General features: G+C 53.3%; 2 protein-coding genes across 9 annotated transcripts in view; one reads left to right on the top strand and one right to left on the bottom strand.

Moving 5' to 3' along the window:
• Positions 1-3,847, top strand: part of JPH2 (junctophilin 2) — a 64,819-nt gene extending 60,972 nt beyond the window's left edge. Inside the window, exons 5-6 of the mRNA XM_036096030.2 lie at positions 689-783; positions 2,098-3,847. Of these exons, the coding sequence (XP_035951923.2) occupies positions 689-769 (81 nt within the window). The 3' untranslated portion in view covers positions 770-783; positions 2,098-3,847. The remainder of the gene's footprint in view (positions 1-688; positions 784-2,097) is intronic.
• A 6,321-nt stretch (positions 3,848-10,168) lies between these two features.
• Positions 10,169-26,830, bottom strand: part of TOX2 (TOX high mobility group box family member 2) — a 131,998-nt gene continuing 115,336 nt past the window's right edge. For 4 of the 8 annotated variants that reach the window (XM_036096035.2, XM_078057235.1, XM_036096034.2 and 1 more), the window contains 7 exons: positions 18,371-18,610; positions 17,220-17,390; positions 15,794-16,021; positions 15,270-15,350; positions 14,243-14,638; positions 13,428-13,558; positions 10,169-11,141 (listed from right to left, as the gene is read on the bottom strand). In XM_036096035.2, the coding sequence (XP_035951928.1) occupies positions 11,105-11,141; positions 13,428-13,558; positions 14,243-14,638; positions 15,270-15,350; positions 15,794-16,021; positions 17,220-17,390; positions 18,371-18,610 (1,284 nt within the window). In that variant the 3' untranslated portion in view covers positions 10,169-11,104. The remainder of the gene's footprint in view (positions 11,142-13,427; positions 13,559-14,242; positions 14,639-15,269; positions 15,351-15,793; positions 16,022-17,219; positions 17,391-18,370; positions 18,611-26,830) is intronic. The other 4 variants (XM_036096038.2, XM_036096036.2, XM_078057234.1 and 1 more) reach the window with 3 other exon arrangements.

The raw sequence follows: 26,830 nt of genomic DNA, 5'->3' as shown, positions 1-26,830 counted from the left end.
GGAGCAGGGGAAACCCCCGCAGGGATGCGGGCTTAGTCAAGGGTAGCCTGATCAGGACTTGGTAGCATAAATCACAGTGCAGAGTCCGCCCACCTTGGGGCAGGGGGCAGGCCTTTGTGCCTGCGATCAGGTCAGCAGGGGGCAGTGCTTTGGAGAAGGGGGTGCTGGGAGCCCTAAGCAGGTTGGCGGGGCGGGGGAGTGGGGGAATGAGTGCACCTGGGGAACCAGAGCGATCTGAGCTGAGCACCTGCTACAAGGTGTGGTAGCAGGGGGGGCTTCCTGGCAGTGGAGGAAGGACCCAGTAGGGCTTATTAGAGGGGGCTGCGAGCTGGAAAGATCAGGGACCGCGAGTGAGGCAAGGTTCTGTGGGACCAATGGATGCCGTCCAGGGGGGGATTAGCAGAAAGGAAGGCATGTTCTGGCTTCCAGGCCCAGCGCTGCCCACTGTGTGCGTTGGGACACATCCTTGCCCCTCTCTGGACCCTGTATGGTTTGGTTAATCATTTCCCAAAATTCTTCCAGCTCTGATGGTCTGCTATCCAGGTGTTGGACAAGCAGTGAGCAAAACGAGGGGTGCTCTCAGGAGGGTTCTTTCAGAAGTTCCTGCTCTTCTGTCCAGCCTTGTTGGGTCTTGGGTGGGGGGTGTTTCAGAGGCCATGGGAACTCAGCTTCTCTCCACTGCTCCCAGGTCCCCAACACCGTCCTCATCTGCATGGTGATCCTGCTTAACATCGGCCTGGCCATCCTCTTCGTTCACCTCCTGACCTGACCCTTGTCTACCAGGTGTGTCCCCTGGGGGGTGGGGAGGGGAGGAAGGGGAGCCTGTAGAGAGCTCTGGGCACCAGGGAGATGGAGGAAGGATGTTATCTACTGGGCATCTGTCCTGTGGCTAATTGAGGCCCGGCCCCCAGCAGAGGCAGGGACGACAGATTTGTGGATTTGATAGATCATGCCTTCCCCAACACACACACACACCCCTTGTTAGCTCAACATGTGCAGAGCACCTGCTCCCTGTCAGGTGAGCCCTGGGGGCTTCACTCACTCACTCATTCATCATTCATTCATTCATTTGACCTCCATTTACTGAGCAGATGCTCTGCTGGGATCTAGGGATACATCAGGGACCCACTCCTGCCCTAAGAAATGGGGTGAAGATGAGAGTAAACCCTTAACTTACAGCTCATTATGCAGAAGTCGGACATCCAGAGGTGCGGCAAAACAGCCTCTCCCAGACTCCCACAGTCTCACCTGAGCTTGCCTGAGATGGGCAGGCCCTCTTCTCTCGGCCCTCCCTTTCTCTTTTGCCCACTTCAGTCTGTAATCCCTCTGCCCCCGGCCTCCCCATCCCCCAGTCCTCCCTTCCAGAAACCCCCACTGTCAGTCAGTCAGTGTCCCATGCTGGAGCTGGGAGGGCTTGGTAAGACCGGTGAAAAAGAGCTGGGCTGGGCTATGCTGGGCTGAAGGAGAGTGGCTCTCATGGGTCTCAGGGTGAAGTATCCACAAGACAAAATCTTTTCCCTGCTAGGACCAGCCTTCACACCATAAATCCTGTGCTTGGTGATGCTAACAGTTTCTGCGACCTGCCCTGCCCCCAACCAAAGACCCCCACCCCCCTCCTCAATCCCAGCTTAGTGTGGGTTGGAGGTTCCTACTCAGTCCCAGGACAGGAGAAGAACTCCCTGTGCAGTCACCCAGTAAATAGCCAGTGACAACATTAGCCTGGTAGGTGGTGTCCTGGGGGTGAGTGCTGGGCTCTGCTGGGTCCTGTGTTTCACAGGGGATCTGGGCGTGTTGGCTGCAGGAACTGACACTTTATGACCCGAAGGGTGGAAGGGTGAACGAAATGACAGGAGGAGGAGGGCCGGGAAGAGAGTACCAGGCACAGGGACAGCCAGGCTGGGAGAGGCCTCACGGCCTTGACTCTGAACCTGTTGAGTCAGAGCCCCCGGGCAGGGCTGCCCCGGAGGCTGGGAGAGGTGGGTCCTGGCCACAGAGAACATCAAGCCTGAGGCTTGAACCCCGCCTCAAACCTGGCTCAGCCTCTTCCTTTCTCCCTCCCTCCCTCTCTCACCTGAGCCTCTCGCTGTCTCTCTGCAGAGCCAGCAATCCCTGCTGAGGATGTGAGGACCCATCTTTCTGCATTACCAGGCAGGGTGGCCAAGGAGGACTGAACTCTGGACCCGGAGCCCTGGGGTCCAGCTCACATCCACACCACATCCGTTTAAGGAGGCCTCCCGTGGCCCTGCGCTGGGTGGCAGTGGTGCCCAGAGGAATGGAATGTGCTGGGGATCCTCCGGGAGCTCTGTGCCCGGCGGTAGGGGAAGCCTCGAAGGAAGAGCCCTGGTCTCTTGAGCGCGCCTTTCCCTCATCCTCATCCGTTCCCTCGCCTTGCTGCTAGGGTCCCCCTACCCTGAGCTTTTGTGTGTTTTGGGAGACGTCACTAAACCAAGGTAGTAATACGAACTCCCAGCCCCTTTCCTTGCACCCCTGCCCTGATTTATTTTAACCGTCTGGCTGTGGGGGGAGTGACAGATCCCCGCGGCGGGCGAGCCAGGAAGCCCCCCCGGCCTCCCGACGGGGCAGAGGCCCTGCCTTTCATGGGCTTCGCGCAGCACACACTGTCCCTTGCTTACAGATGTTCTGGATGACAATAGAGGCAATGGACATGCTTAGTTTGAAAATCCCAGGACACAGTGCTCCTGCCTCCTCCCACCGGTTCAGTCAGCTTCCCTCCTGGACCAGTAGAAGGGGTGGAGATGCGCGGCACTGGAGCCTGGCGTGGGAAGAAGGGCCAAGGGGCAGGTGGGATGGCCCCCGTCTTTGAGTGTGCCTGAGCCCGAGGCTGCCTCGCATCTGGGGCTTCCAGTGGGCCCAGGGCGCTAAAGGGCCACCCCGCAGGAGCCCCGGGGCTGCCAGAATAACACCGGGATGTCCTACGAATTGGTTTGTCCGTTTCCCTCACCAGGGCCCACTGCAGCCTCAAGGGAGAATGAGCATGGAAACCCTTGGAAGCCCAGGCAGATTTCTCTGGGGACAGACTCTCAGGCAGGTGCTGAAGACAGGCTATTTGTCAACCATCATTTCCCAGGGAGAGAAGAGCAAGTCTGAGGTCCCCAGTGGGTGCAGTCTGTTGGATAATGAGCCCCTTGGCTTGCTTGGCAGAAGATGGTATTTGCATGTAGCTCATTACAGATGTTTTGTATCACACTGGATCTCCAGTCCCTTGTGCTTGCTGGGCTGGGTGGAGGCTGAGGGCTCACGGTCCCGTGAACCTGGGAGGACAGAGGAAAGGGCTTCTAGGCCCCTTCAAACCCAGGGAAGATTGTGGCAATGGCGTCCAAGCAGAACCGTGGGGATGCTGCTCTCCTGCTTATTTCTGTGGACCTTGGGGGCTTTGGTGTTGTGATCCAGCTCTGCAACCTGGAGTCTGTTTCTGATGAGGTTGGCCTCGCCTTTCCCCCTCGGTACTTGGGCACCTTCCTCCAGCTCCACGCGTGCTGTTTCAAGCGCCGCTGGGGCCTCATGGCGGGGCTGGAACCTTGGACTGCGTTTCTGTGGAGAGGAGCCTGCGGATTCTCCCATCCTCAGCCAGCCCGTGGCTCTGCGTCTGTGTTTGGGCTTTTCTGGACTCCGAGGGAAGGACAGGGCTGGGCTGGGGGCACTGCTCAGGGCTGGTGGGTCCCGGGCCTCGGCTCTGAGAGCATTGTCCAGGTTTGGGGCTGGCCCAGTGCTGGAGAGAAGCCTCTGGGTACCAGAGCTCCCGGGCCTAGGGTTAGGGCTGGTGCTTGGGGTGAGGGTTCTGGATGCTGCCGTCTGTACAATAATAAACCTGCATCTGCTCATGGGCTCTGGAGGAGCTGCAGGGTCTGCTTGTGGGCCCAGCCTGAGGGACTGGCTGAAGCGGGCAAGAGAGGCTGGGGGCCCTTCTTCTTACAGTTCCCATCATACCTCTTCGGGGCAGCCAAAGCGCTTCAGTTCGGCTAAGGCGGATCAAAGACCTTCTAAGGCAAACCCTGGATTTCTAAAGCAGACTTCCAGAACCTTCCCTGAGCAGCACATGTTAGAGGAAAGAGCCTGCCCTTTGAGGTTAGGTCCTCCTGGCCTCCTGGCCTCCTGGCCTGCTCAGCCACTTATGTCTCTTCTGACCCTCAGTTTCCCCATTTCTAAACAGGGAAAATAATAGTACCTCCCTCCCTCCTGAGACTGTGGTGGGGATTCCATGAAGTGTCGATGCTCGTGGAGGAAAGCCCGGCTGAAGAAGGAGTGGAGACATGGAGACTTGGATCATGATTGCCAAACACCCCAGTACCTCTTGCATTTTGGTTGAGGACCCCAGAAGCCGCAAAAGCGTGGAGACGACCCAGGTCCCAGTTAGATAGTCACAGAACGTCTCAGGGGGGACCCAGTGGCCACCTTCCTTCTCTACAGAGGCCCAGAGAGGAGAGATTTGCCGGAGGTCACACAGCAAGTCAGCGGCAGGAAAGCAGTTGTCCCGACTCATGTGTGAAGAAGCACTTCCGGTGAAGGTTCTCCCGCAGCCGGCTGCCCCGTGGGACGGTTGGAGGGGCGGGTCCCTTTCCCCTCCTCCTCCTCACCCCTCCACAGGCAGCGCCCAGAGTGAGTGGGGGCTCAGGACTCCCGCTTCTCTCCCCGGTGCCACCATGGACTCGCTCTGTGTCATTCCTTCCTTCCTTCTGTGCCTCAGTTTCCTCTTCTGCCAAAGAGACTAGAATCCCTGCCCATGGCTTTCTTCACAGGCAGTGCAGTGAGAACCAGATGAGGGGGATTGTGGGTGGTAAAGAAGTGTTCGAAACCCTGGAATGATCCAGGAATCCCAGGAAGGAGGAGGGGCTTGGAGGGACCACTGGAGGGGTGCTGAGGATAGGAATGAGGAGGGAGCTGCTTAAATCTGCAGGGGTTCTAACAAAACCCACTGAGGGAAGGAGGGTCTGTAGACTGTGTTTGTGTGTGTGCATGCGTGTGTGTAGGAAATGGGAGTGAGGGGTGGGGGGCAGAGGATGACTGCCTCAGAATCACCTTGGATGGTTTGAAATGAAGGCTCATTCCTGAGCCCCCAGGAGCCTCCGTGTCAGGCAAGGTGGCCAGAGTCAGGCGCCCCCTGGTGGCTCAGGCGCGCACACAGACTGTCCCCGTCTCGGCCAGTGCCAGCTCTAGGAAGTTTGGCCCGTGCTCTGCCATGTCCAGCATTCATTTGAGGTGTCTTGTGCCACAGGGGAACCTGAAACCACCCCATGGGCATTGCCGGGGCCTATGACCACTGACGGCTACCTTGGGGTCTTGGCAGGAAGCTTCCAGGGCAGTGGGAAAGGACACTCAGGGAGCAAGCAGAGGTCCCTCTGTCGGGGTATCCGGGCAGAAGCAACTTCAGTTTGCTGAAAAAAGAGCCCAGGACCCTGTAAGGAGGCGTGTGAGCAGGGCGGAGGGGGAGTGGGGCTGGTGTGGGGCTTCCTGCTCCAGAGGGAAATGGTAGGGGGCCCTGCAGTCCGAGTCCCGGCCTGGCCTCTGGTCCTCCAGCTCCTGGGGACAGCTCAGCAGCTGGAGGGCAGGGCTCCCACCCCAGGAAGGCCTCCCTCAGTGGGCTCCTCATCCCCTTCTGGTCCCTAAGAGGAAGTCGTCTCTCTGGGCAGAAACACAAGTGGGTGAAGGGTGTGTGTGGAGTGGGATCCAGCTGGAGATGACGACAGTACACAGTGTCCCCCACTGTGGCACCCTCGGGCCCCTCCTGTCTGGGAGGAAAGCAGCTGATGCACTCATCCTCACCGGGGTGTTTGAAAGTTGCAGGGGAATTTTCACTGTAAAAGAGAAGTCTGGATACAGCAATGCATGATCAAAGGAGGACTTCGCTCCAGTGAGATTTCAGGTATCCACGGGGGTTCTGTTTTTTTGGTCAGGGACTCCAAGGCAGAGTAACCCCTCCTCAGCTCCAGCCAACGAAAGAAAAAAGAAGTAACAATGGGGCATCCGTCTGTTTCTCCTCCCACGAGACGGAGGATATTGGCAGCGTGGGGCCAGGGGCGTTCCGAGTGCTAGGATCACGCTGCCATCGGATCCTGCTAGGATCATAGCCAGCCCTTAGTAATGGCCATTAATATCACTTGCCTGCCTGGTGATATTACATTGTCTCATTAAGCTGTCAGCCACTCCATGGGATTGTAATCGGAGGTGGAGTGATGGAGGGTAAGAGTGGAGGTGAATGGCCTGTCGCCTACTTGCACATGGCAGAACTGGATTCAAACCCATTGTCGGTCTGACCCGAAAGCGTAACTTGGCTCCTAACCATTTTCTTCGGCCCGCTACACTGCTCTGCAGTTATCGAGTATGACCACCGGGGGGCGCCATGGCTCCACACACGAGTGGTCTCATCAATTCGCTCCTGAGAAGGCAGGCCGCTTTTATAAAAAATTCATCACCATCGCTGTCCTCTGACTTACCACAATAATAACAGCTTCTATAAATTAAGCACTTACTATGTGCCGGGCCCTGCACTGAGCACTCCACGTGCGTTATTTCATATATTCATCACACCAGCTCTATGATTTTTTTTTTTAGATTTTATTTATTTATTTGAGAGAGAGAGAGAGCTCAAAGCAGGGGAGTGAGGGGCAGAGGCAGAGGGAGAAGCAGAATCCCCACTGAGCAGGGAGCCCGACGTGGGACTCGATCCCAGGACCCTGAGATCATGACCTGAGCTGAAGGCTGACACTTAACCAACTGAGCAACCCAGACACCCCAGCTCTGATTTTGAAACACCACTGTGTTTTGCAGATAAGAAGCTAAGATTCCAAACCAGCTCTGTCTGTCTGTCTTCAAAGCCCATCTCTTAGCCATGTCCTCCATGGAAAGCACAAATTTGATGCCTCTGGCTGGCAAGCTGGTTTTGCTTTGGCCAGAGCGGTGTTTTACAGCAGGCTGAATTTAAATGCCTTTTGGCAGGGTCGTCACTTTCCACTCAACCACGCCCTGCCCTGTCCTCATCTGTCTCATTCCTTTGTTTATGTTACCTGCCCAACTCTGAGGTCATCTGAATTTGCAACTCCATTTATGCTAATAACATTTCAGGGACTGGAATCAGATCTAGAGAAAAAACCAAAGGGGAGCTTAGAGGTTTAGGAAGGCACCCGGGAGAGATACCAAATGGTTGTGGCCCGGTGTCATTCTGGGGATGGGGGAGGCAGCCCTGTCCTGCGCTCTCCCCTGACGCGACCCGGAACAGAACGTTCTCCGAGTCATTCCAGCGTGCTGGCCCCATGCCAGATGTGTGGGCCTCCTGGGACGGACGGTGGTGAGCGGGAGGCAGATGTGGCTTGTTTGGACTCCCAGCGGGGTGATCTGGCTACTTTATGCACCCAGGTGAATCCTTCCAGAATTGGGTCTCTGACGATTTCCTTTGGCCTGGCCCACGAGCCAGTGGTTGGACTTCACCCTCGTTGCAGACTTTCTAATCAATACCAGCCACCCCCTCTGTTAGGGCTGCGCCGGGTCTCCCCGGTAACTCCTATGTAGAAGCCTGAACCCCCGGTACCTCAGAATGTCCCTGTCTTTAGCGATAGGTCCTGCAAAGAGGTGATCTTGGCCTTCAACAACAGACATTTATTCTCTCACGCCCTGGGGTCTGGAAGGCCAAGATCAAAGCGTCGGCAGGGTTGGGGTCATCTGAGGCTCCTCTCTCCGGCTTGCCCACGGCTGCCTTACCTCGTGTCCTCACGTGGTCTCTCCTCCGTGCACAAGAGCTCTTCGTGTCCCCCCGTGACCAAATTTCCTCTTGTTGTAAGGACACCAGTCCAGTTGGATGAGGACCCACCCCAATGGCCTCATTTTACCTGAATCGCCGCCCCCACATGCACACCAGCTACACGGAAGCGCCACGTGCACGTGACATGTATCTTGTGCGCACCACGCACACCGCGCACAGACACGCACGCTGCAGACAGGTGCAGAGCACACGCATGCGTGCGCACTACGTGCAGGTGCGAACACACCACGTGCACACCTCACCCGCCGCACACACACGACACACACGGGCACACGACCCACCGGCACACCACACGGTACACCCAGACACACACCACCCTCAACCAGCCCCAGCGCACAGGGAGCCTGGGCTGGCCCTGACCCAGGACGCGGATGCAGAGGTCAAGGGTTTGAGAACACGCACTGCGCATGCGGCTCACCTTCAACCTGTGCCTGACTTAGAGATCCCCACGCAGCTGTTTGCACTTAGCCGCAGCTTCTTCCAAAGAGAATTCTCCCCAAATTCTGGATGAGAATCACAATCACAGAGCCACAGCCTCTGGGGGTCCCAAATCAGGAAAGCAGGGCGTCCTAGAACCCCACGTCAGTCCTCCAGCGCAGTCCCAACATCGCCTCACCCCGGAAGACTTTGGGGTCCCTGGTTAGGCTGGGGGCCCCTCTACTGCATTCTCCCGGCCCCTCCCCCTTTCGGACTTGCCACAGAGTGTAGTTCATTTTAGATTTTTATGATTTATAATATAAAGTTATAATTTTATAACTCAATATCACCGTTTTCCTTCTCTGCCTCCCCAGCTAGCCCTTAAGCTCCTAGGGGTGGGATCTGTGTAAGACTCCCCCCAGCATCCCCGGTGCTCGGCTGGGGCAGAGACTACCTGCTCACCTGTTCGTAGTCTTGCTGGATGAACACATGGAATTTCAGCACGGTGGACCCTTAAGAGTAACGGAAGGCCCCTCCGTGCCGTGTTGCCCATCTTCCAATCGAATGTGGAACCTCCTGTGGGCCCTCCAGGGAGCAATTAGTGTTGGACAATCTTGGGACCAGCCACCCCTTCCTCCTGGGGTCCGGAGGCTTGGCCTTTGCTCAGGCCGTGCCTCTGCTGCGGTTCCAGGGTGTTTGTGGGAGGAGGCGCGGGGTGGAGGGATCTGAAGCAGGTGTGTGGGCCTGGGAAGGGCCAGCTCCGTGGACAGTGGGGTGGGCTGCAGGGGCTGCCGATCCTTACAGTGTCAGGGGCACGGCTCTAGGGTCTAAACAACAACACGTGGCCTCGAAGCGTGGCAGGTCCAGAGCACAGACTGGCCTTGGCAGCTTGGGGGTGCCACAACCCCCGGCCCCTGCCGGCAGGGTATTTAGACTCCACTTGGGCATCTCTGAGCCCCCCTTGCCACCGAGAGGCCAGCCTCGGCACGCGGACGCCTCCAGAGGCCGGTGCGGCAGTGGGGGGCCGGGGTGGGGGGCTCTGCTCTGAGGCGAGAACCTGATAGCCTGGCGCTCATTATTTTGGGTTGTCTGCATGGATCCCAAGGATGCTGTTTTCTCACATGTCAAAGCAGGAGTCGAATATTAAACTAAGTCATCACTGTGTTACTGACAAGCTCCGAGCAGGAAAGGAAATTGTAACCACATGAAATATTTATGCTTCACATTGCAGTGATGCTGCGGGCAGCGTGTTGTTTTTGTTGTTGGTCTGGTTTTCTTTTTTTCTTTTTCCAAAGTGGATTACAAAATGCCCTCCAGTGAGGAAACTGCTCGCAGAGAGATGGTGCACCAGCCCTGGGGCTGTTTTCTGGGAGAAGGGAGGTTTCGGGATCACAGAGGGAGAGGCCCTGAGAGCGGACTGGGGAGGGGGAGGCTCCTCCGTCTGGGTCACTGGTCCCCACCCCAAAGCAGCCATGTCACGAGGCCCAGCAGGGGCAGCTCCCAAAAGCTCCTCCATACCAAGAAACTGTTATTTTTCCAGATGCAGTTAAAATCGTCACATAATTATTACTTTTTTTTTTTTTGTAAGTATCACCACCTAACATCTGTCGGGAAATCTGGGTTAGAGTCCCCTGTCTGGGCTGCCCCTTACATTCAGGTTTGGAGAAGCCCCCCTGCCCCGCCTCCCCGGGCTCCCGGAACCCACCTCTCGCCTCCACCAGACGGGGAGCCTGCCCCCCGCACGGCCAGCACTCTGTGCCCATAACCCCTGCTCATCACCAGACCGGCGCGTGTTGGCGCCACCGTCCTACTTCCGGAGGCGACAACACTGAGGCCGGGGAGGCCCCGCGGTCCGCGCAGATCTTCGGGGAGAGTACACGGCAGGTGAGCCTGGACTCGAAGCCCACGGAGCCGCCACCAAACGCCTCGTCGGAAGGCCTGGCTCCGGCTTGCCAAGGGCACGAAGAGACAGACGGATTTTCAACTTTTCAGAAGTTTTATTATAAAGAAACTGAGAGAAGCACTGGGCACCGGGACGGACACTTGCCAGGGCCAGGAAACTGCTGCAAACGACGTTAAGAACCAAAACCCAAACCAAACCCGAAAATCACACACACGTTATGATACACTGCATTTCTCTTCTCAACTTTGCTTCATAAATAGACAAAAGTCGTTGTTGGCAATTTTAAATAGACGGACACAGGGTTAAAAACCAGAAAAAAAAAGCGCAACGTCTCCGAGTGTGGCTCTAAGTGGTCCCGCTCTCGCTGTTACAGGGGCGGAAACAGTTTGGCAGCCGCTTTTGTGCTCATCCCCAAGAGAAAACTTAAAGAAAAATATGTGCTAAGGGGTCATATAAAATGCTCTTCACCTTAAAGGAAACTACTCCCCTCCCCCACAAAATCATCTTATCGACGACGTCTTCAGCACGGTTCTAAAACACTTAGGCAACTACTTACATGGAGCCAACAGTTCAGAGGTTTGGCGATCTGTGTTCACTCGGTGAAGCCGCATTCGCGCGTCCTCGGCCGGGCGGCCGGGCCCATGCCTCTGGGGGTGCGTTTCGGTCGGAAGGCGGCCCCTCCGGGCGGGGGCAGCCCCGGGAGCGTGGGCTGGGGCCGGCCGTCCAGACGCGGAGCGCGGAGTGCAGGGCGAGGGGCGGGGTCCGCGGTAGCCCTGGAGCAGGCAGGTGGGGGGCAGGAGGTTCCCGCGGGTGCTGCGGGCGGGCGGCGGGCCGCCTCGGCAGGGTCTGCTGGGAGGTCGAGGAGGAGACGGCCCTGGGGCGTCGTCGTTGTGTCACTGCTCTCTTCCCGGTCATCCTGCTTCCTGCCCGGGCTTCCCTCCTGCTGTGGGCCCTTCAGGCGCTGAGCGGTGCCCCTCCAGCAAGCCTCAGGGAGGACAGGGGAGGCGGGATTAGGTGAGGTAGAGCGACTTATCCCTGGGGAGCAGGCTGGGGAGAGAGGAGGGCTGTCAGAGCCGTGGGAGCCCAGCCGGGCCTGGGGGCAGCGCCAGGCCACCTGCTCGCTAGCCTCAGCCCCACCCTGGAGGCGTCCCCTTCACCCCCAGTCGGAGGCGCCCGCTGCCCCTCTGAGGACGGGAGGGGACGTGCAGGTCCCTCCCCCGACGGGCCATAAGCCACCAGCCCAGCTGCCCTCCTGGAATCCCGGCTGGGGACCACCCGGGCCTCCGCGCTGCAGGAAGGTGGTCCCAACACCGCCTGGCTCTCGGTCCGTGCTTAGTCATTTGCAAACTTCACATAGAATCAGAGGAAAGCGCCTTCTGTGTTTTTAAAATAGGGCGCTCCCTCATGGAGAGCCAGGGGGACCTTGAGGCCATCATGCCAAGTGAAGTAAGTCCGAGGAAGACGAGTAGCGAGTATCGGGTGATCTCACTTACATGTGGCACCTACGCAAACCCCAAACCAAGCTGACAGAGCCAGAGAACAGAATGCTGGTTGCCGGGGGTGGGGGGATGGGTAAAATGGGGGAAGGGTCAGAAGTACAAGCTTCCAGGGAGAAGATGAGTAAGCCTCGGGGATGCCATGTGCAGCGTTGGGACTACAGTTAATAACACTGCATTTTTGTAAGTTTCTGTATTTGAAAGTTGCTAAGAGAGTAGCTCTTACGAGTTATCACGGGACAAGGAAAGCATCTGTAAGTGAGCGGCCACGGGTGTTGCCTAGACACCGGCGGCGGTCAGTCCCCAGCACACACCAGCCTACTGCAGAGTGTATGCCGTACACCTGCAACTAATACGCCAGGTCTCCCTCATTTAAAAAAAATTAAGTAAAGCAGGGCACCGCAGTGGTCTGCCCTCCGTGTTGGGGGGAAGCTCGGACACGGTTCATAATGCCCATTAAAGAGCCCCCAGCCCCACACTCTGACTGGGAAGGAAGCCTGCGGCAGGAGGGCGGGGGTGGGAGGGCGTGCACCTGCTGGGGGGTGGGGAAGGGGATTCGGGCTGAGCCGAGTCTGCCCGCGCAGGTAGACTCCCACCGGGCACCGGGCACCGGCCGTTGGCCGTGGGCCACGGGCCGTGTCTGCTGGCTCACTGGCGGGCTGGCTGGTGAGGGGCAGAAAGGCCAATGGCCGGGGCTAGGGGCAGCCGAAGCTGCCTGTCCCCCACACGTCACGCCTTCCAGGCTGTGGAGCCGCTGCTGGGGCCACAGACCCCAGGGGTGGCCACGGGATTGGTCCTTGCCAGGGGAATGGGAGTCAGGGTTGGCAGGGAAAGGAATTGGGTGCCCTCTCCACCCCATTTCCCTCTTCAGCTGCTGAAATGAGAGGTCACTGACTCTTGGAGCAGGAAGACCTTCGAGAGGAAGGGCCGCCAGCGTGCCGTTGAAAGGCTAAGAGGCTAAGAGCGCAGGATGGAAGAGGAGGCCCGGAGGCTGAGGTCCACATAAGGACCACGGAGAAGCCAAGTGGCCTGGGGGTTGGTGTGTCAGGGGGTGCTGGGCTGTAGCAGTGGGGGTCCCAGTAAGGTGTGTGACTCCTGGTGTTGGCTCGTTGGCCCTTCGCCGAGGGTGCGGTGGACGCCGCAGGTGCCTCCCCAGGTCCCCTTTCCTGCCCTCCCAGCAGCCTCTGCTCCAGAGAGCTGCCCTGGGCTGGATGAGAGCTGCCTCCTCCAGGGGCCACACTCCCCGGGGCAGCCCACAGCCAGCGGCTGACTGAGCCAGGGAACAAAAAGCCCTAACCTCAAGGCCAGACGCAGTGGGCGGTGCACGGGCACCAAGCTCCGGTGGGCTCAGGCTGAAGTGAGTCTCTGGCTGAGCGCACACCCCCCGCTGGCTCCTTCCCTGGCCCTGTCCCACCTCCCTCCCTCCCTCCCTCCCTTTCTCCTGCAAGCCCTCCCTCCACATCATCAAGGGCGCCCAAATCCTGCTGCCCAGGCTCCGCTTCTAGGGAACCCGACGGAAGACAGATGACCCATCCGTGAGTGTCACAAGGTGGCCCTCGTGAGAAAACCAGGACGGCAAGAGATACAGCCAGACTGAAGCTGGGCCCCTTTCCCAAGCAGAGCCCTGGCATCAGACCCGCTGAGTCCTTCTGGGGTCTTGCTTTGTTCTGCGTCTTCTCATGAAGACGGCGGGCAGCCAGCACCCACGAGGCGCGGTTGCGGGGCCACCGTGACCCACGGGGCCTCGCCTCCCCCCAGCCCTGGGCAGCCCGTGCCCCCTCTTCGGCTCGGGCAGCACTGGGGCGGCATCGGTGGAGGTGGGGCGGGGAGGACCCACCTGCACGTGCTGACGCCACACTCCGCGCTGGGGTAACTGCTGTCCCAGTCCCCGCTGCTGCTTGGGGGGTTGGACGGGCCAGGTGAGCGGGGTCCCGAACCGCTGGGGAACTCGGAGATGTGAGGGAAGTCCTGCCAAGGGGGAAGGAGGCGGGTGAGCAAGGCAGAGATGATGGGGTGCACAGCGCAGGCGGCAAGTGGGGGGGCAGGAACTCTCCGTGCCCGCGGGAGTTCACAGGGACACTTCCTCTGGCTTCTCCAAAGCCTTCCCTCTGCCTCTCTGCCTGGAATGCTTCTTCCTTTTCCCTGCAGAGCACCTTTTGGAAAATTCAACCCTTCTCCTAGCTGCATCTGGGGGGTGAAGGGCTCTGCTTTCAGGGCCTTTCTTTTTCTGGCCTCAGTTTCCCAGTCTGCAAAATGGAGTTGTTGTGCTGAGCCACGTGAGTCTGTGGAATGTTCAGTGGGTCAGGCCTCCAAGGCTTTGGGGAGAGCCAGGGGCCGGGGCTGACCCGGCAGAAGCTGCATGGCCTCAGCGCCTTGGGCCAGAGAGCAGAACTGGACGGAGGATAGGAGAAGGAGGGCCTGGGGTGTCCTAAGACTCTGAAGACTGGGAACTTGTCAACTGTTCGCTGCAGCCAGTACACCTCAGGGAAGGTGTACTAGACCCATTTCACAGACGTGGTGACTGAGGCTCAGAGAGGTAAGGTGCCGAGGTGGTGCTGCCGGTGAGGGCCCGGGCTGGTACCCGAAACCCCGAGCTGCCTGCCTTCCCCACCCAGGGTCCTGAAGAGCACGTTCCCACTGGGCCCTGCTTACCTGAGGCCCTGGAGGTGAGGGGCTCAGAGCCAGCTGCACCTGCAGTGCCATGGGAGTGGGCAGGACCGGAGCCTGGGGGGCTGGGGACATGCTGACAGGCGGACTGAGGAGAGCGCCCTGGGCGTGGGGTGGCAGGGGCAGCTGCTGGTGCAATGGGGGGCTGAGCGGGAAGGAGGGCGGCGGCGGCGGGGACGCGCTGAGGCCTGGCAGCAGGGACTTGGAGCCCAGCGTCCGGGCCAGGCTGGCCGGAGAGGCCCCGCTGCGGAAGGCCTGCAGGTCCGACGGCGTCAGGAAGGAGGCCAGGCCCGGCATGGCATACATGGGCTGCTTGGGTGGCAGCATTTTGGCCGGCGGGTTCGCCTGAGTGCCCTTGGTCTCACCCTGCTCTGGGGAGCTCTGCAAGGAGACAGACACCAGTCACTCTGGAGAAGACGGATAAGCCAGAACTTGGGCCGTGAGACCCGCTGGGTCTGCAACCCGCTGACATGGTCCGTGGCTGGCTCTCTGGCCCCTTGGCGGGGAGCTACGGGCAAACCAGAGGTAATCCCAGGGCCTCGGTGCACTTGGCTCTGACCATCCAACCACCCCCTGCGTTAATTCCTGGGGCTCTCCTGCCCGTGAGGAAGCCCAGCCTCCTCAGCCTGGCCTGTGAGGCCGGCCTCATCCAGCCGGGCCATCCTCCATGCTTCTCTCCAGCCTCTACACCTCTGCCTGTGCTGTTCCCTCAACTTGGAACGCCCTCCGTGCTTGGCCCTTTGCGGCCTGACCCACATGCCTTGTGCTCTGTGACAGCTTCCAGACAAGGCACCTACGCTCCTCATTTCAGGCCCGCCGCTCAACCCCACTGGAAGAATGAAGTGAAACGAAATGCACGTAAAGTGCCGGCATGAGCGTGGCACACAGCGGGGGCACGGGAGGGGTGACCCCACTGGGCTTATTCGTCCTTTCCAGGAACTAGGGCACTGACCATTCCCGTGGGCCCCGGCGCCTCCCTTATCAGGGCTGGGCCGATGGGCCAGGGTGTTACCTTGGAGACGAGGCTAGCCCTGTAGGCCGCCAGAGCCTTCAGATACTCCTTCTTTGCCGCTTCGGTCTTTCTCTTATAGGCCTGAAAGATCCAAGACATGGGCAACATTGGGGAGAGGTCAGGCGATCAGCCGGAGGTCCCGCCGCCGGTAGCTGGCATTTGCCTCTGAGCTGGTTCTGCTCCCTGTTCTCCCTGGATGCCCTTGAGAGGGGCCAGGGGCGCATGGTCAGTGGGAGAGGAAGCCTGGACTCCAGGCTGGCACGGCTGGATGGACAAGATGGACAGAGATGCTTATTCTCGCTTAACAGAAGAGGAAGCAGGAATCAGAACGGTTAAGCCGCTAGTGAACTCTGCTGGCAAACAGCGGACCCAGAAGGGCTCTAGCCTCCCAGCTTACAGATGGGCAAACTGAGTCCAGGAGAGACCCCAGCAGGAGGCTTTTCCTGATTTCAGACATTCCAACTCTGTCATTGGCTCCAGGGCCTCAACGCCCTGGGGGAGGGCCCTGGAAGGGACAGACTCACCTGCTTCTGCTCCTCTCCCAAGCTGTCCCACATGGAGGCCACAATTTTGGACACATCCCCGAAGGTGGCACTGGGGTTCTGTCCCTTGATGGCAGCCTGAGTGTCTCTGAAGAAGAGCGCATAGGCTGACACAGGTTTCTGCGGCTCGTTGGGGTCCTTCTTCTTCTTCTTCTTTGGGTTCTTGGTCTTTTTTCCTGGGTCAGTTGAAGGTCTCTTCTCTCCTGACATCTGCACAGGTGAGAGGAGTCAGGAAAGCAGAGACGCCAAGGGCCTCCCGCTGCGGGTTCCCCACCCCAGTCTGAGGCGCAGGGGACCTTCCTCAGCAGCCCCACCCCGTCTGTCCGGCTCTGCGCATGCGCACGTGCCACCCTGGACTCCAGCGCGGGCTGCGTGGGCCACGCTGTCATGCTCACCGCTCCCTGGTGAGGGAGGCAAAGGACACACACACACACATGCTCACGTGCACACACGTGCACACACACGCTCACAAGCACACAGACGCATGCACACACACACACCCACACACACACACGTGCTGGGTAGGAGCTAGGAACCCGGGAGTTTTTGTTTCACTCATGAATGAAAATCAGCAAGGTGGCAAAGTTGACTCAAAGAAATATGAGAGAACCTGCCCTACAGAGCAATGAAACGGTCACCTTTGGGGCTTTTAATCTTTTCTCCTGGGCAGAGGTCATTTGCATCTCTACAGGAAGAACTTAATTTGCCTTTTAATCAGACAAAAATTGTTTACCTCTCTGCCGCTTCTTTCCCAAGGTAACATGTACCTTTACAGAGTGTAGAATCCCCGAATGGATCATGAGTAATGAATCCCGACAACGTACGTTCTCCTGGGGAATCTGGGGCCTCCCGCGCGAGCCTGCAGACAGCGTGCGCAGCCCTGTGCTCGGCCCTATTTCCGAGTTTTGAGGGTATCAATTTTTCTTAACCATTCACCCTTCTTGTGATCACAAATAATCCCCAAAGATGATCTTTAGTCACAAAAGATCGGTGTCTTCCACCTACTTCCAGGTGTGCGACTTAGGGCAGGGGGCTTGGTGCCCAGGGCCCTGTGGAATGACTGGACGGGAAGGAGGTTATGTGACTCGGTGGGTGCGGCCTCACTCGGGACGCCTGGCCTCGGAAGCAGGACCGCAATCCTGTGAGTGTGCGACTCAGGGCTTGCGGGATGGGAGCCACGTAGGGATGCTTGCCACAGACCTCAGTGGGTCACGGGTAGGACCCTCAGGCCCCACGGGGACCAGGAATTTGGTCAAAGGTCCTGGATCCTATAGTGAAGATGGTCACTCTCTGCACCAAGCAGATGAGGGTGACACCAGGAATTGATAGGGAATTCATGGGCCCCTGGGCAAGATTCAGGCCTGCATGTCTGAGGGACAGTGAGGGGAAGCCCATAGCCCTGCTGCACCTGTTCCTGCCTCTCTCTGCAGCCAGACTGACGTAACCTCTCTGGGGCCTTGGTTTTCCCATCTGCCAATCGGAGAGGACAATGGCCCCGACCACACAGGGCCGTCATGAGGATCCCATGGGTTAATGCTGGTGATGTGCTTAGAACAGTATTCGGCGCCAACAGTGTCTGCTAAATAAAAAAGAAAATAAAAACTGCTCCTGCCTGGCCTACTATAGAGACCAAGTTGTCCTGGGGATGCAGCGGACCAGACCCAGAGGCACGCACCCAGCCCAGGCAGTCAGGGCCCCTGCCAGGTCCAAACTGCCCCCTGCCAGGCGTCTGCAGGGCCACCGCATGGAAAGGGTGAGAGCTCTGAGGAAGCAGAAGGGGAGGTGGGAGTTGGGGGATCAAGTTTAGATTCTGCCACAGGCTCATTGGGAGAGTCGCTGCGAGCGAGGCCATCCCTGGGCTCTCTGGCCTCTGTTTTCTACCCCAGTAAAACACAGTGCCTTCCGGAGCCAGGGAGAGTTGTCAGTGTGAAGGAAGGACAAGCCTGGACAGCTGGTGACCTCTCAGCCCTGACATGTTCTTCAGAGGCAGGATCACCCATGACTCTAGGGATGCTGGGGGGGGGGGGGCATGTACCCAGTGTGGGGGGGTCAGTTTCGTGCTGCCCGGGTGTCCTCGCTGGGCCGCACAGCTTTGTCAGAGTATCTTCTCCTAAAAGGCCAAAGTGACCATAGACGTGACCCTGAGGATCTTGCCGATGCCATCAATGTCCCTGAAATGACCCACTGGCCATTGAGGAGTAAGACTTCACATTTTCACAGGATTCTCTCATCCAGCCCCTGGCCGTGGGTGAGTGTCATCTCTGCTTTATACACAAGGCCGTGGGAGTGGAGGGGCACAGCTTGGCAAGGACGCTCCGCTAACTTAGCGGCCACAGCCAGAAATCCCAAATTCCAAGCAGGGCCTTTTCCACTGCCCAGGGGCTCCGGCCGGTGGGCCCTGTTCTACCTGCTGATTTCCTTCCTCTGTGTCCTCCAGCAAAGGACACAGTTGCACTCTTGCGGTCTGGTCTCGAGGCAGGTGATGCCCGTTGCCACGCAGGGCCCGGGCACCTGCTGACAGGAGGGCATCTTAGGGCCCTGCGTGGCCGCCCTACCTACCTTAAGATGCGCTTCTGATTCCTCCTCCTGAGTTGAACTGGAGGGGGAGGGCGTGGCTGACTTGCTCCCTGGGGGTGACGGGGAGCTGTGGGCGATGCCACTCCGGATGCCCATCTGAGAGATGAGCTGGGACTGGCTGAGGGCGCTCATGTGGCTGGCCAGCATCGCTGGGCGGCCCAGCAGGGGCCCCGGCCGGCCCGAGTCATAGGCGGCGACCTCCGAGTGGACCATCTCCTGGATCTAAGAGAGGAGAACGGGGCATGGTGAGTTAGAGAGGACCTGCCCGCCACCATCACGTCCACACATGGCGGGATTCAGAGGAGGGACGTGCCAAGGAGAAGGGTGGCCAGCTCCACGTGAGCTGCACTTTCCCAGGCCCAGGTGAGTGTGGCCCTTCTACTCTGACCCCTGAGAGACTGGGGCACCTGGGGGCGGCCTACAGCTCCTTGACAGTTTGCCTTCTGTTGAGAGTCACCCTGGACAGCCGGTCAGCAGCTCAGCCCTTGCTAGAGAGCTCAGGCCAGCAGCGAATTGATCGTTTTGTGACATCAAATCCTCCTTCCTGGAACACGTGTGTCTCTTCATTTATTCACTGTGCGGGCCAACAGCAAAGAGCGCAGAGGCTCAAAGCGGACTGCATTTTGAAGCCTGGTCCGGCTACTTATAAGTTGGGTGACTCTGGCTAAGTTACTTAACCTCTCTGTGCCCCAGTTTCTTCATCAGAAAAATGCAGATAATAATTAAACCTACCTTCAAGGGTTGGTTAGGATGAAATGTGCCTGGCACCTAGTAAGTCATATATTGTGTAAGGGTTTGTAAAATACATACAATAAATAAATCTCTTAATAAAGCTATGTACTTCTCTTCCTCTAAGTCAGTAATTTTCTTGTTAAATCTTCCCTATGATATTTCTAACTGGTTATTTTGGGAATATAAGAAAGCTCCTGATTTTTACGTACAAGCAGTGCTCACACTAAACACCTATGTGGAACAGTGTGTCCTTTTCACTTAAATATTTTAAATACACACACACACACACACACACACTGTGGAGTGAAGCATACCAATCTGCATACTCTTGTAATTATTTTTATTGCCTTTGCACCTGTGTTTATCTTCCTTTGTTATTTCTGACGCCGAGTAGCTGTGTTTTCCTCGCACATTTTCTTCATTAAGCAAGCTCATGGATTTTCCCCTTTTATTATGTGGGAGGTTTCTTCCTCCTCAAAAGAATCAAATTTCAAATTGTTTATCACCTCTCCGTTTTCTGATTCCTTAATATCTAATCTTCTGTATCTTTATTAATTACGTCCTCTGATTCTAAAAGATGCGTGACTGTCGTTTCTGCCCGCCCCCCCCCCCCCGATTTTGGTCATGTTTCTAATTCATTCTTTCCATTCTATTTCATTAGAAATATGTCTAATGCCATGAAGTTGCCTCTGGGCATGACTTTGACATTTCTCATAGATTTCACCATGAAAGATTTTCATTAGCGTTCTCTTCTGTGTGTTTATTTTCTATTTCAGTTTTTAGTTTCTTTCATCCAAGAGTTGTTTAAAAAACGTGTTGGAGAAAGAAAGTTTTGAAATTTCTAAGAGGTTCATTTTGTTTGTTTGTTTCTTTTCCCTTTGCTACTAATTTCTACTAACACAAGTGATCAAAGGACATCGTCTGTACTACTTGCACGTTTGAGACTGTGGTAAGCTTTCCTTTGGGACCGAAATATGTTTATACTTTGTGTCTGCTCCACAGGCCGCAGGAACAGGGTGAGCTTGTGTGCAGATTAACCTGCTCCATTAGTGGCCTCGTGGTATGATTTTGATTCCTTCCTTCCTTTTTTGGCACGTCTAAGTTACCTGCAACTTTTCTGCTTCCATCACGATCTTCCTTCAACACTTAAAGTGTTTTGTTTGGGGACTTCGATGTTGTTTTTTATTGCAAAAGGAAAACTCCAATTATGCCTTCATTATGGATTAAATGTTAATATTATTATAAAGCACCTCCCTTTTGCCTTCAATTCAGCAGAGTCTGATCTGAACATCGCCATCCTTGCCTGGATATGTATTTGTTTGAATTTGTCTGGTGTGTCCTTAGTTCTGAGGAACTTTCTTTTTTAGGTTTCTCTTCACTTCCATTTTTTTGGGGGGGGGTTATCTTTGGCAAATGCTGTCATTTGTATTATGTGCTTTTTGAAAGACTGATTTTCATAATATTTTCCATGGCTACTTTGGGTCCCATACTTTCTTGAGTTACATATAAGTTAGTTACATAAATACATACTTTTAAAACTGTCTACTTCATCCAGATTTTAGCACTAATAGCATATACCTAGGATAATATTATCATATTTTTAACCTGCTCTATGCTTTTTGTAGTTAAATTCCCAATTGCAATATTGTGAATGCCTGTTGCTTTTTAAAACTTTCCTTCTCAAAGGTTTATATGTTTTATCTACCCAAAGAACCAGTTCTTATACTTAAAAAAAAACATTTTGACAAGTTTTCTAGGAATTAAATTTTGCTTTTCTATGAATGTTGACCTCAGGTATCATCAGTGGCTTTTTGTGTAGCTTTCAAATTAAATAATTTATTTATACTTTCACATTTTCTTTTCTAATAATATTAGTATCTAGGGCAGAGGTTCAAACAGGGACCATTTGCCGAGGAACCTGGTCATGTCTAGAGACGTTTCTGGCTTTCACAACTGGTGTGTGTGTGGACGTGGTGCTACGAGCATCTAGTGGATAGAGGTCAGGGATGCTGCTGAATGTCCTGCAGGCTGTAGAATGCCCCCTACACACACACACACACACACACACACACACACACACAAACTAGCATCTAGTGGATAGAGGTCAGGGATGCTGCTGAATGTCCTACAGGCTGTAGAATGCCCCCTACACACACACACACACACACACACACACACACACACAACTAGCATCTAGTGGATAGAGGTCAGGGATGCTGCTGAATGTCCTGCAGGCTGTAGAATGCCCCCTACACACACACACACACACACACACACACACACACACAACTAGCATCTAGTGAATAGAGGTCAGGGATGCTGCTGAATGTCCTACAGGCTGTAGAATGCCCCCTACACACACACACACACACACACACACACACACAACTAGCATCTAGTGGATAGAGGTCAGGGAGCTGCTGAATGTCCTACAGGCTGTAGAATGCCCCCTACACACACACACACACACACACACACACACACACAACTAGCATCTAGTGGATAGAGGTCAGGGATGCTGCTGAATGTCCTGCAGGCTGTAGAATGCCCCCTACACACACACACACACACACACACACACACACACAACTAGCATCTAGTGGATAGAGGTCAGGGAGCTGCTGAATGTCCTACAGGCTGTAGAATGCCCCCTACACACACACACACACACACACACACACACACACACACAACTAGCATCTAGTGGATAGAGGTCAGGGATGCTGCTGAATGTCCTGCAGGCTGTAGAATGCCCCCTACACACACACACACACACACACACACACACAAACTAGCATCTAGTGGATAGAGGTCAGGGATGCTGCTGAATGTCCTGCAGGCTGTAGAATGCCCCCTACACACACACACACACACACACACACACACACACACAACTAGCATCTAGTGGATAGAGGTCAGGGATGCTGCTGAATGTCCTGCAGGCTGTAGAATGCCCCCTACACACACACACACACACACACACACACACACACACACACACACAACTAGCATCTAGTGGATAGAGGTCAGGGAGCTGCTGAATGTCCTACAGGCTGTAGAATGCCCCCTACACACACACACACACACACACAACTAGCATCTAGTGGATAGAGGTCAGGGATGCTGCTGAATGTCCTGCAGGCTGTAGAATGCCCCCTACACACACACACACACACACACACACACACACACACACCCCAAAGTATTATGTATCCCAAAATGTCAATTGTGCTGAAGTTGAGAACCCTTGCTCTGTAGCTATGATTTTTTTCCCCATGAGGAGCATTTTAACTGCATCATATAAATATTTTTATAAATATTCTACAACTGGAGATTTTATTTTTTTAACCTACAGTTATTTGGAGGAGAGTCTTTATTTAACATATCCTTTTGTTATTATGGTCAGAAAACCTGATTCCTAGAATTTTATCTTTTTGATATTGGGGTTTTCATTATGGCTTAGGGTATGATCATTTTTGGTAAAATGTTCCGGTGCATCTGAAGTCGTGTTTATGCTGTAATATACACATTTCTCTCTGTATCTATTCAATAAACTTTTTGACTACTTCAGCTGTGAGATCTCAAGAAAAATGAGTTAAAGCAGCTCCCATGCTCCTGTGTTCCCCTCAGTTTCTCTATAGAATTTAAACAGGTTTCCTCACATATATTGATGTGACATTATTCATTCCTATAAATGTTCCAGAATGCTATATTTTCATGATGGCTTCTCCTTCTTAATAAAAAAACCCAGCATCTTCGCCTTAATTAATATTTTTATGTTAGATCTGACTTCACCTGTGATCCATATCTCTCTTTATTTTTCCATTTTATTACTGTTCTGCATCATTTTAAGTGTGCATCTTGTAAATAGTGTATAGGTAGATTTTGGTTCTGAGCTCTTTTTGTGAAATATATATTTTATTATTATAGCAATCATAGAGAAACCCAAGAAACAGACTTCAAGTGCACTGTTTCAAAGAGTAAAAGATTTTACAAAGAATTCGATTAAAAAATGGACAAAGAACTTGAATAATATTTTGAAGACATACAAGTGGCCAATAGGCTCATGAAAAGGTGCTCAACAGCACTCATCAGGGAAATGCAAATCAAAACCACAATGAGATACCATCTCTCATCTGTTAGAATGGCTATTGTCAAAAAGATAAGAGATAGAGGGTTGTGAGTTTGGTCCCATCTTGGGCTCAATGCTGGGCATGGAGACTACTTAAAATAAAAAAAAAAAGATAAGAGATCAAAGTGTTGGCAAGGCTGTGAAAAAGGGGGACCATTGTGTGCTGTTGGTGGGAATGTAAATTGCAGCAGCTACAATGGAAAAGAGTCTGGAGGTTCCTCAAAAAATTAAAAATAGAACTACCATATGATCCAGCCATACCACTTCTGGGTATTGATCCAAAAGAAATGAAATCACTACCTTGAAGAGATATGTGTTCCCGTGTTCACTGCATTATTTACCATAGCCGAGTCATGGAAACAACCTCGTGTCTTTGAACAGATGAATGGATAGGGGAAATGTGGTACATATGTACACTGTTATTCGACCATAAAAAAGAAGGAAATTCTGCCTTTTGCGACAGTATGGATGAGCCTGGAGGGCAGTATACCAAATGAGATAAGTCAGACAGAGAAAGACAAAGACTGTAGGTTCTCACTCATGTGGGGGCCTAAAAAAGCCAAACTCAAAGAAAGAGAGAGAGAATGGTGGTTGCCAGGGCCAGGGGCTGGGGAAAATGCGTGAAGGTGGTCAAAGGGTACAAACTTCTAACTGCAGGACGAATAAGTTCTGGGGATCTAATGTACAGCATGGGGATTCTAATTAACAATATCTATTATATACTTGAAAGCTATTAAGAATGTAGATCTTAAGAATTATCACCACACACAAACACACAAAGGTAATTATGTGAGGGGATGGAGGTACTGATTAACCTTACTGTAATAATAATTGCACAAAATATATGCACGCATCAAATCATGTTGTAGACCTTAAAATTACATATGTTAAATGTTACTAATATCTCAATAAAGCTGGAAAAAATTTTAACTCTCAAGAAAATAAGAAGAAAATCTCTTCTCTAAACATCCCTCTTTCCATTTCAACATGTACACACTCTTCCTTCCCTGAATCTTAAACAAGAATCTGACATTATTTCTTCAAGGACAAAATGGCCTTGGGGTTCTATGTTTAGGACTTGCGTTTTTTTTTCCCCTTCCCAGCAGTGTGCTTAGAATTCTTCAACCAGATCTTCCTGACTCTGTAATTTAATATATTGCCAACATGGGATAACGGCAGACTTCTGAATTTTTGCAAATCTGCAAAGTATGAAATGTTCTCAAAGTTGTTCTAATTTGCACTGTCCTGATTACTAGAGAGGCTGAACACGTTTGCTTAAGTTTACTGGTCATTTGGGTTTCTATTTATGCAGCTGTTGGAGTGTAAGCTAGTAAGTAACGTAAACGCTTCCGGAAGCAATCTCATTAATACCCAGGTATAGTGAAGATGTGCAATCCTGTAACCTAGCAATTCTACTCCAAGATATTTATTATAAAGAACTTTCCCAGATGCACAAGAAGACATATATACTGCAAGATAAATTTTAAAGACATTAGAATGGGCAAATGATTGTGCTTTTGGTGGAATGCTGAGCGCTGGCTCGTGGACTTCTGGGGTTATCTGTTTCTAAAGGAATGTGTGCCTTTGTCTTTGATTAGGCTATTGTACAACTTTGTAACCTGTAGAAAACTGAGATTAGTGCATCTTATTTTTTATCATTAAATTATTTTCATTGTGGGGGCACTGGGGTGGCTCAGTCGGTTAAGTGTCTGACTCTTGATTTTGGCTCAGGTCTCGACCTCAGGGTCATGAGTTCAGGCCCCGTGTTGGACTCCACAGTGGGTGTGGAGCCTACTTAAAAAAACATTTTTTTCATTGTGGTAAAATACACATAACATAAAATTTACCACCTTAAACACTTTTTTAAAGATTTATTTATGAGAGAGAGTGTGAGAGAGCAAGCGCTTGCAAGTGGGGGGAGGGGCAGAGGGAGAGAATCCTCAGACTCCCCGCTGAGCAGGGAGCAGGAAGGGAAGCAGGGCTCGATCCCACAACCCATGAGATCACAACCTGAGCCAAAAACAAGAGTCGAATGTTTAACTGACTGAGCCACACAGGCGCCCCTAATCTTAACCATTGTTAAGCGTACCGTTGACATTCACATTGTTGCGCAACCATCACCACCATCCATCTCCAGAGCTCTTTGTATCTTGGAAAACTGAAGCTCGACCTATTAAACAGTAACCTCCTATTCTTCCCCCTCTGTGGCAACCATTTGACTACTGTGAAATTTGACCACTAGTCTATGAATCTGACTTCCCTGGGTACCTCCAGTAAGGGGAATCATACAGCGTTTGTTCTTTTGTGACTGGCTTATTTCACTAAGCACGATGTCCTCAACGTTCACCCATGTTGTAGCCTACATCAGACTTTCCTTCCTTCAAAGGCAGAATAAAATTCCATTGCCTGGGGCGCCTGGGTGGCTCAGTTGGTTAAGCGACTGCCTTCGGCTCAGGTCATGATCCTGGAGTCCTGGGATCGAGCCCCGCATCGGGCTCCCTGCTCAGCGGGGAGTCTGCTTCTCCCTCTGGCCCTCCCCCCTCTCATGCTCTCTCTATTTCATTCTCTCTCTCAAATAAACAAATAAAATCTAAAAAAAAAAAAATTCCATTGCCTGTGTACACTGCATTCTGTTTGTCCATTCCTGTCTTGATGGGCATTTGGTTTGCTTCCACATTTTGGCTGTAGTGAATAATGCTGCTACGAACATGGGTGTTTAAGTACCTCTTCAAGTCCCTGCTTTTGATTCTTTGGGGTACACACTTAGAACTGCTGGATCATACAGTAATTCTATTTTTAATTTTTGAGGAACTGCCATATTGTTTTCTATAGCAGCTGCACCATTTTACATCCCTACCAATAGTGCATACCTCCACATCCTGGCCAAAACTTATCAGTTTTTTTTTTTTAATTTTTTTATTGTTATGTTAATCCCCATACATTACATCATTAGTTTTAGATATAGTGTTCCATGATTCATTGTTTGTGCATAACACCCAGTGCTCCATGCAGAACGTGCCCTCCCTAATACCCATCACCAGGCTAACCCATCCTCCCACCCCCCTCCTCTCTAGAACCCTCAGTTTGTTTTTCAGAGTCCATCGTCTCTCATGGTTCTTCTCCCCCTCCGATTTCCCCCCCTTCATTCTTCCCCTCCTGCTACATTCTTCTTCTTTTTTTCTTTCTTAACATATATTGCATTATTTGTTTCAGAGGTACAGATCAAAACTTATCAGTTTTTTTTATAGTAGCCATCCTAATGGGTGTAAGGTGGAATGCAAGGGATTCTTGTCCATGAAAATGCAAATAAATGTTGTCTGGTAGAGGTACAATTGATCCCACCTTGTAGAAAAGAAGATTCCAAACACTATATTCTCTGGGTCACTAGATATCAACCAGTTTTGCATTTATTAGAAAATTTATGTCAACATTTTTGGTTGCTGATACCTATGTGTATTCATCAGATTCTCCTTTGAGCCAATTGTAACATATTATTGGCTTTCTCATTAGTGAACGAGTTAAATAAATGGACACGTCTTCATTTTATATTCACATCAGAGTCATGGTGTTACCTTTCA

Source organism: Halichoerus grypus, chromosome 10 (assembly GCF_964656455.1).
Source record: "Halichoerus grypus chromosome 10, mHalGry1.hap1.1, whole genome shotgun sequence".
NCBI classification, from domain to species: Eukaryota; Metazoa; Chordata; class Mammalia; order Carnivora; family Phocidae; genus Halichoerus; species Halichoerus grypus.
Note: the sequence above shows the minus strand (reverse complement) of the source record. Positions and strands in the feature narration are given on the sequence as shown.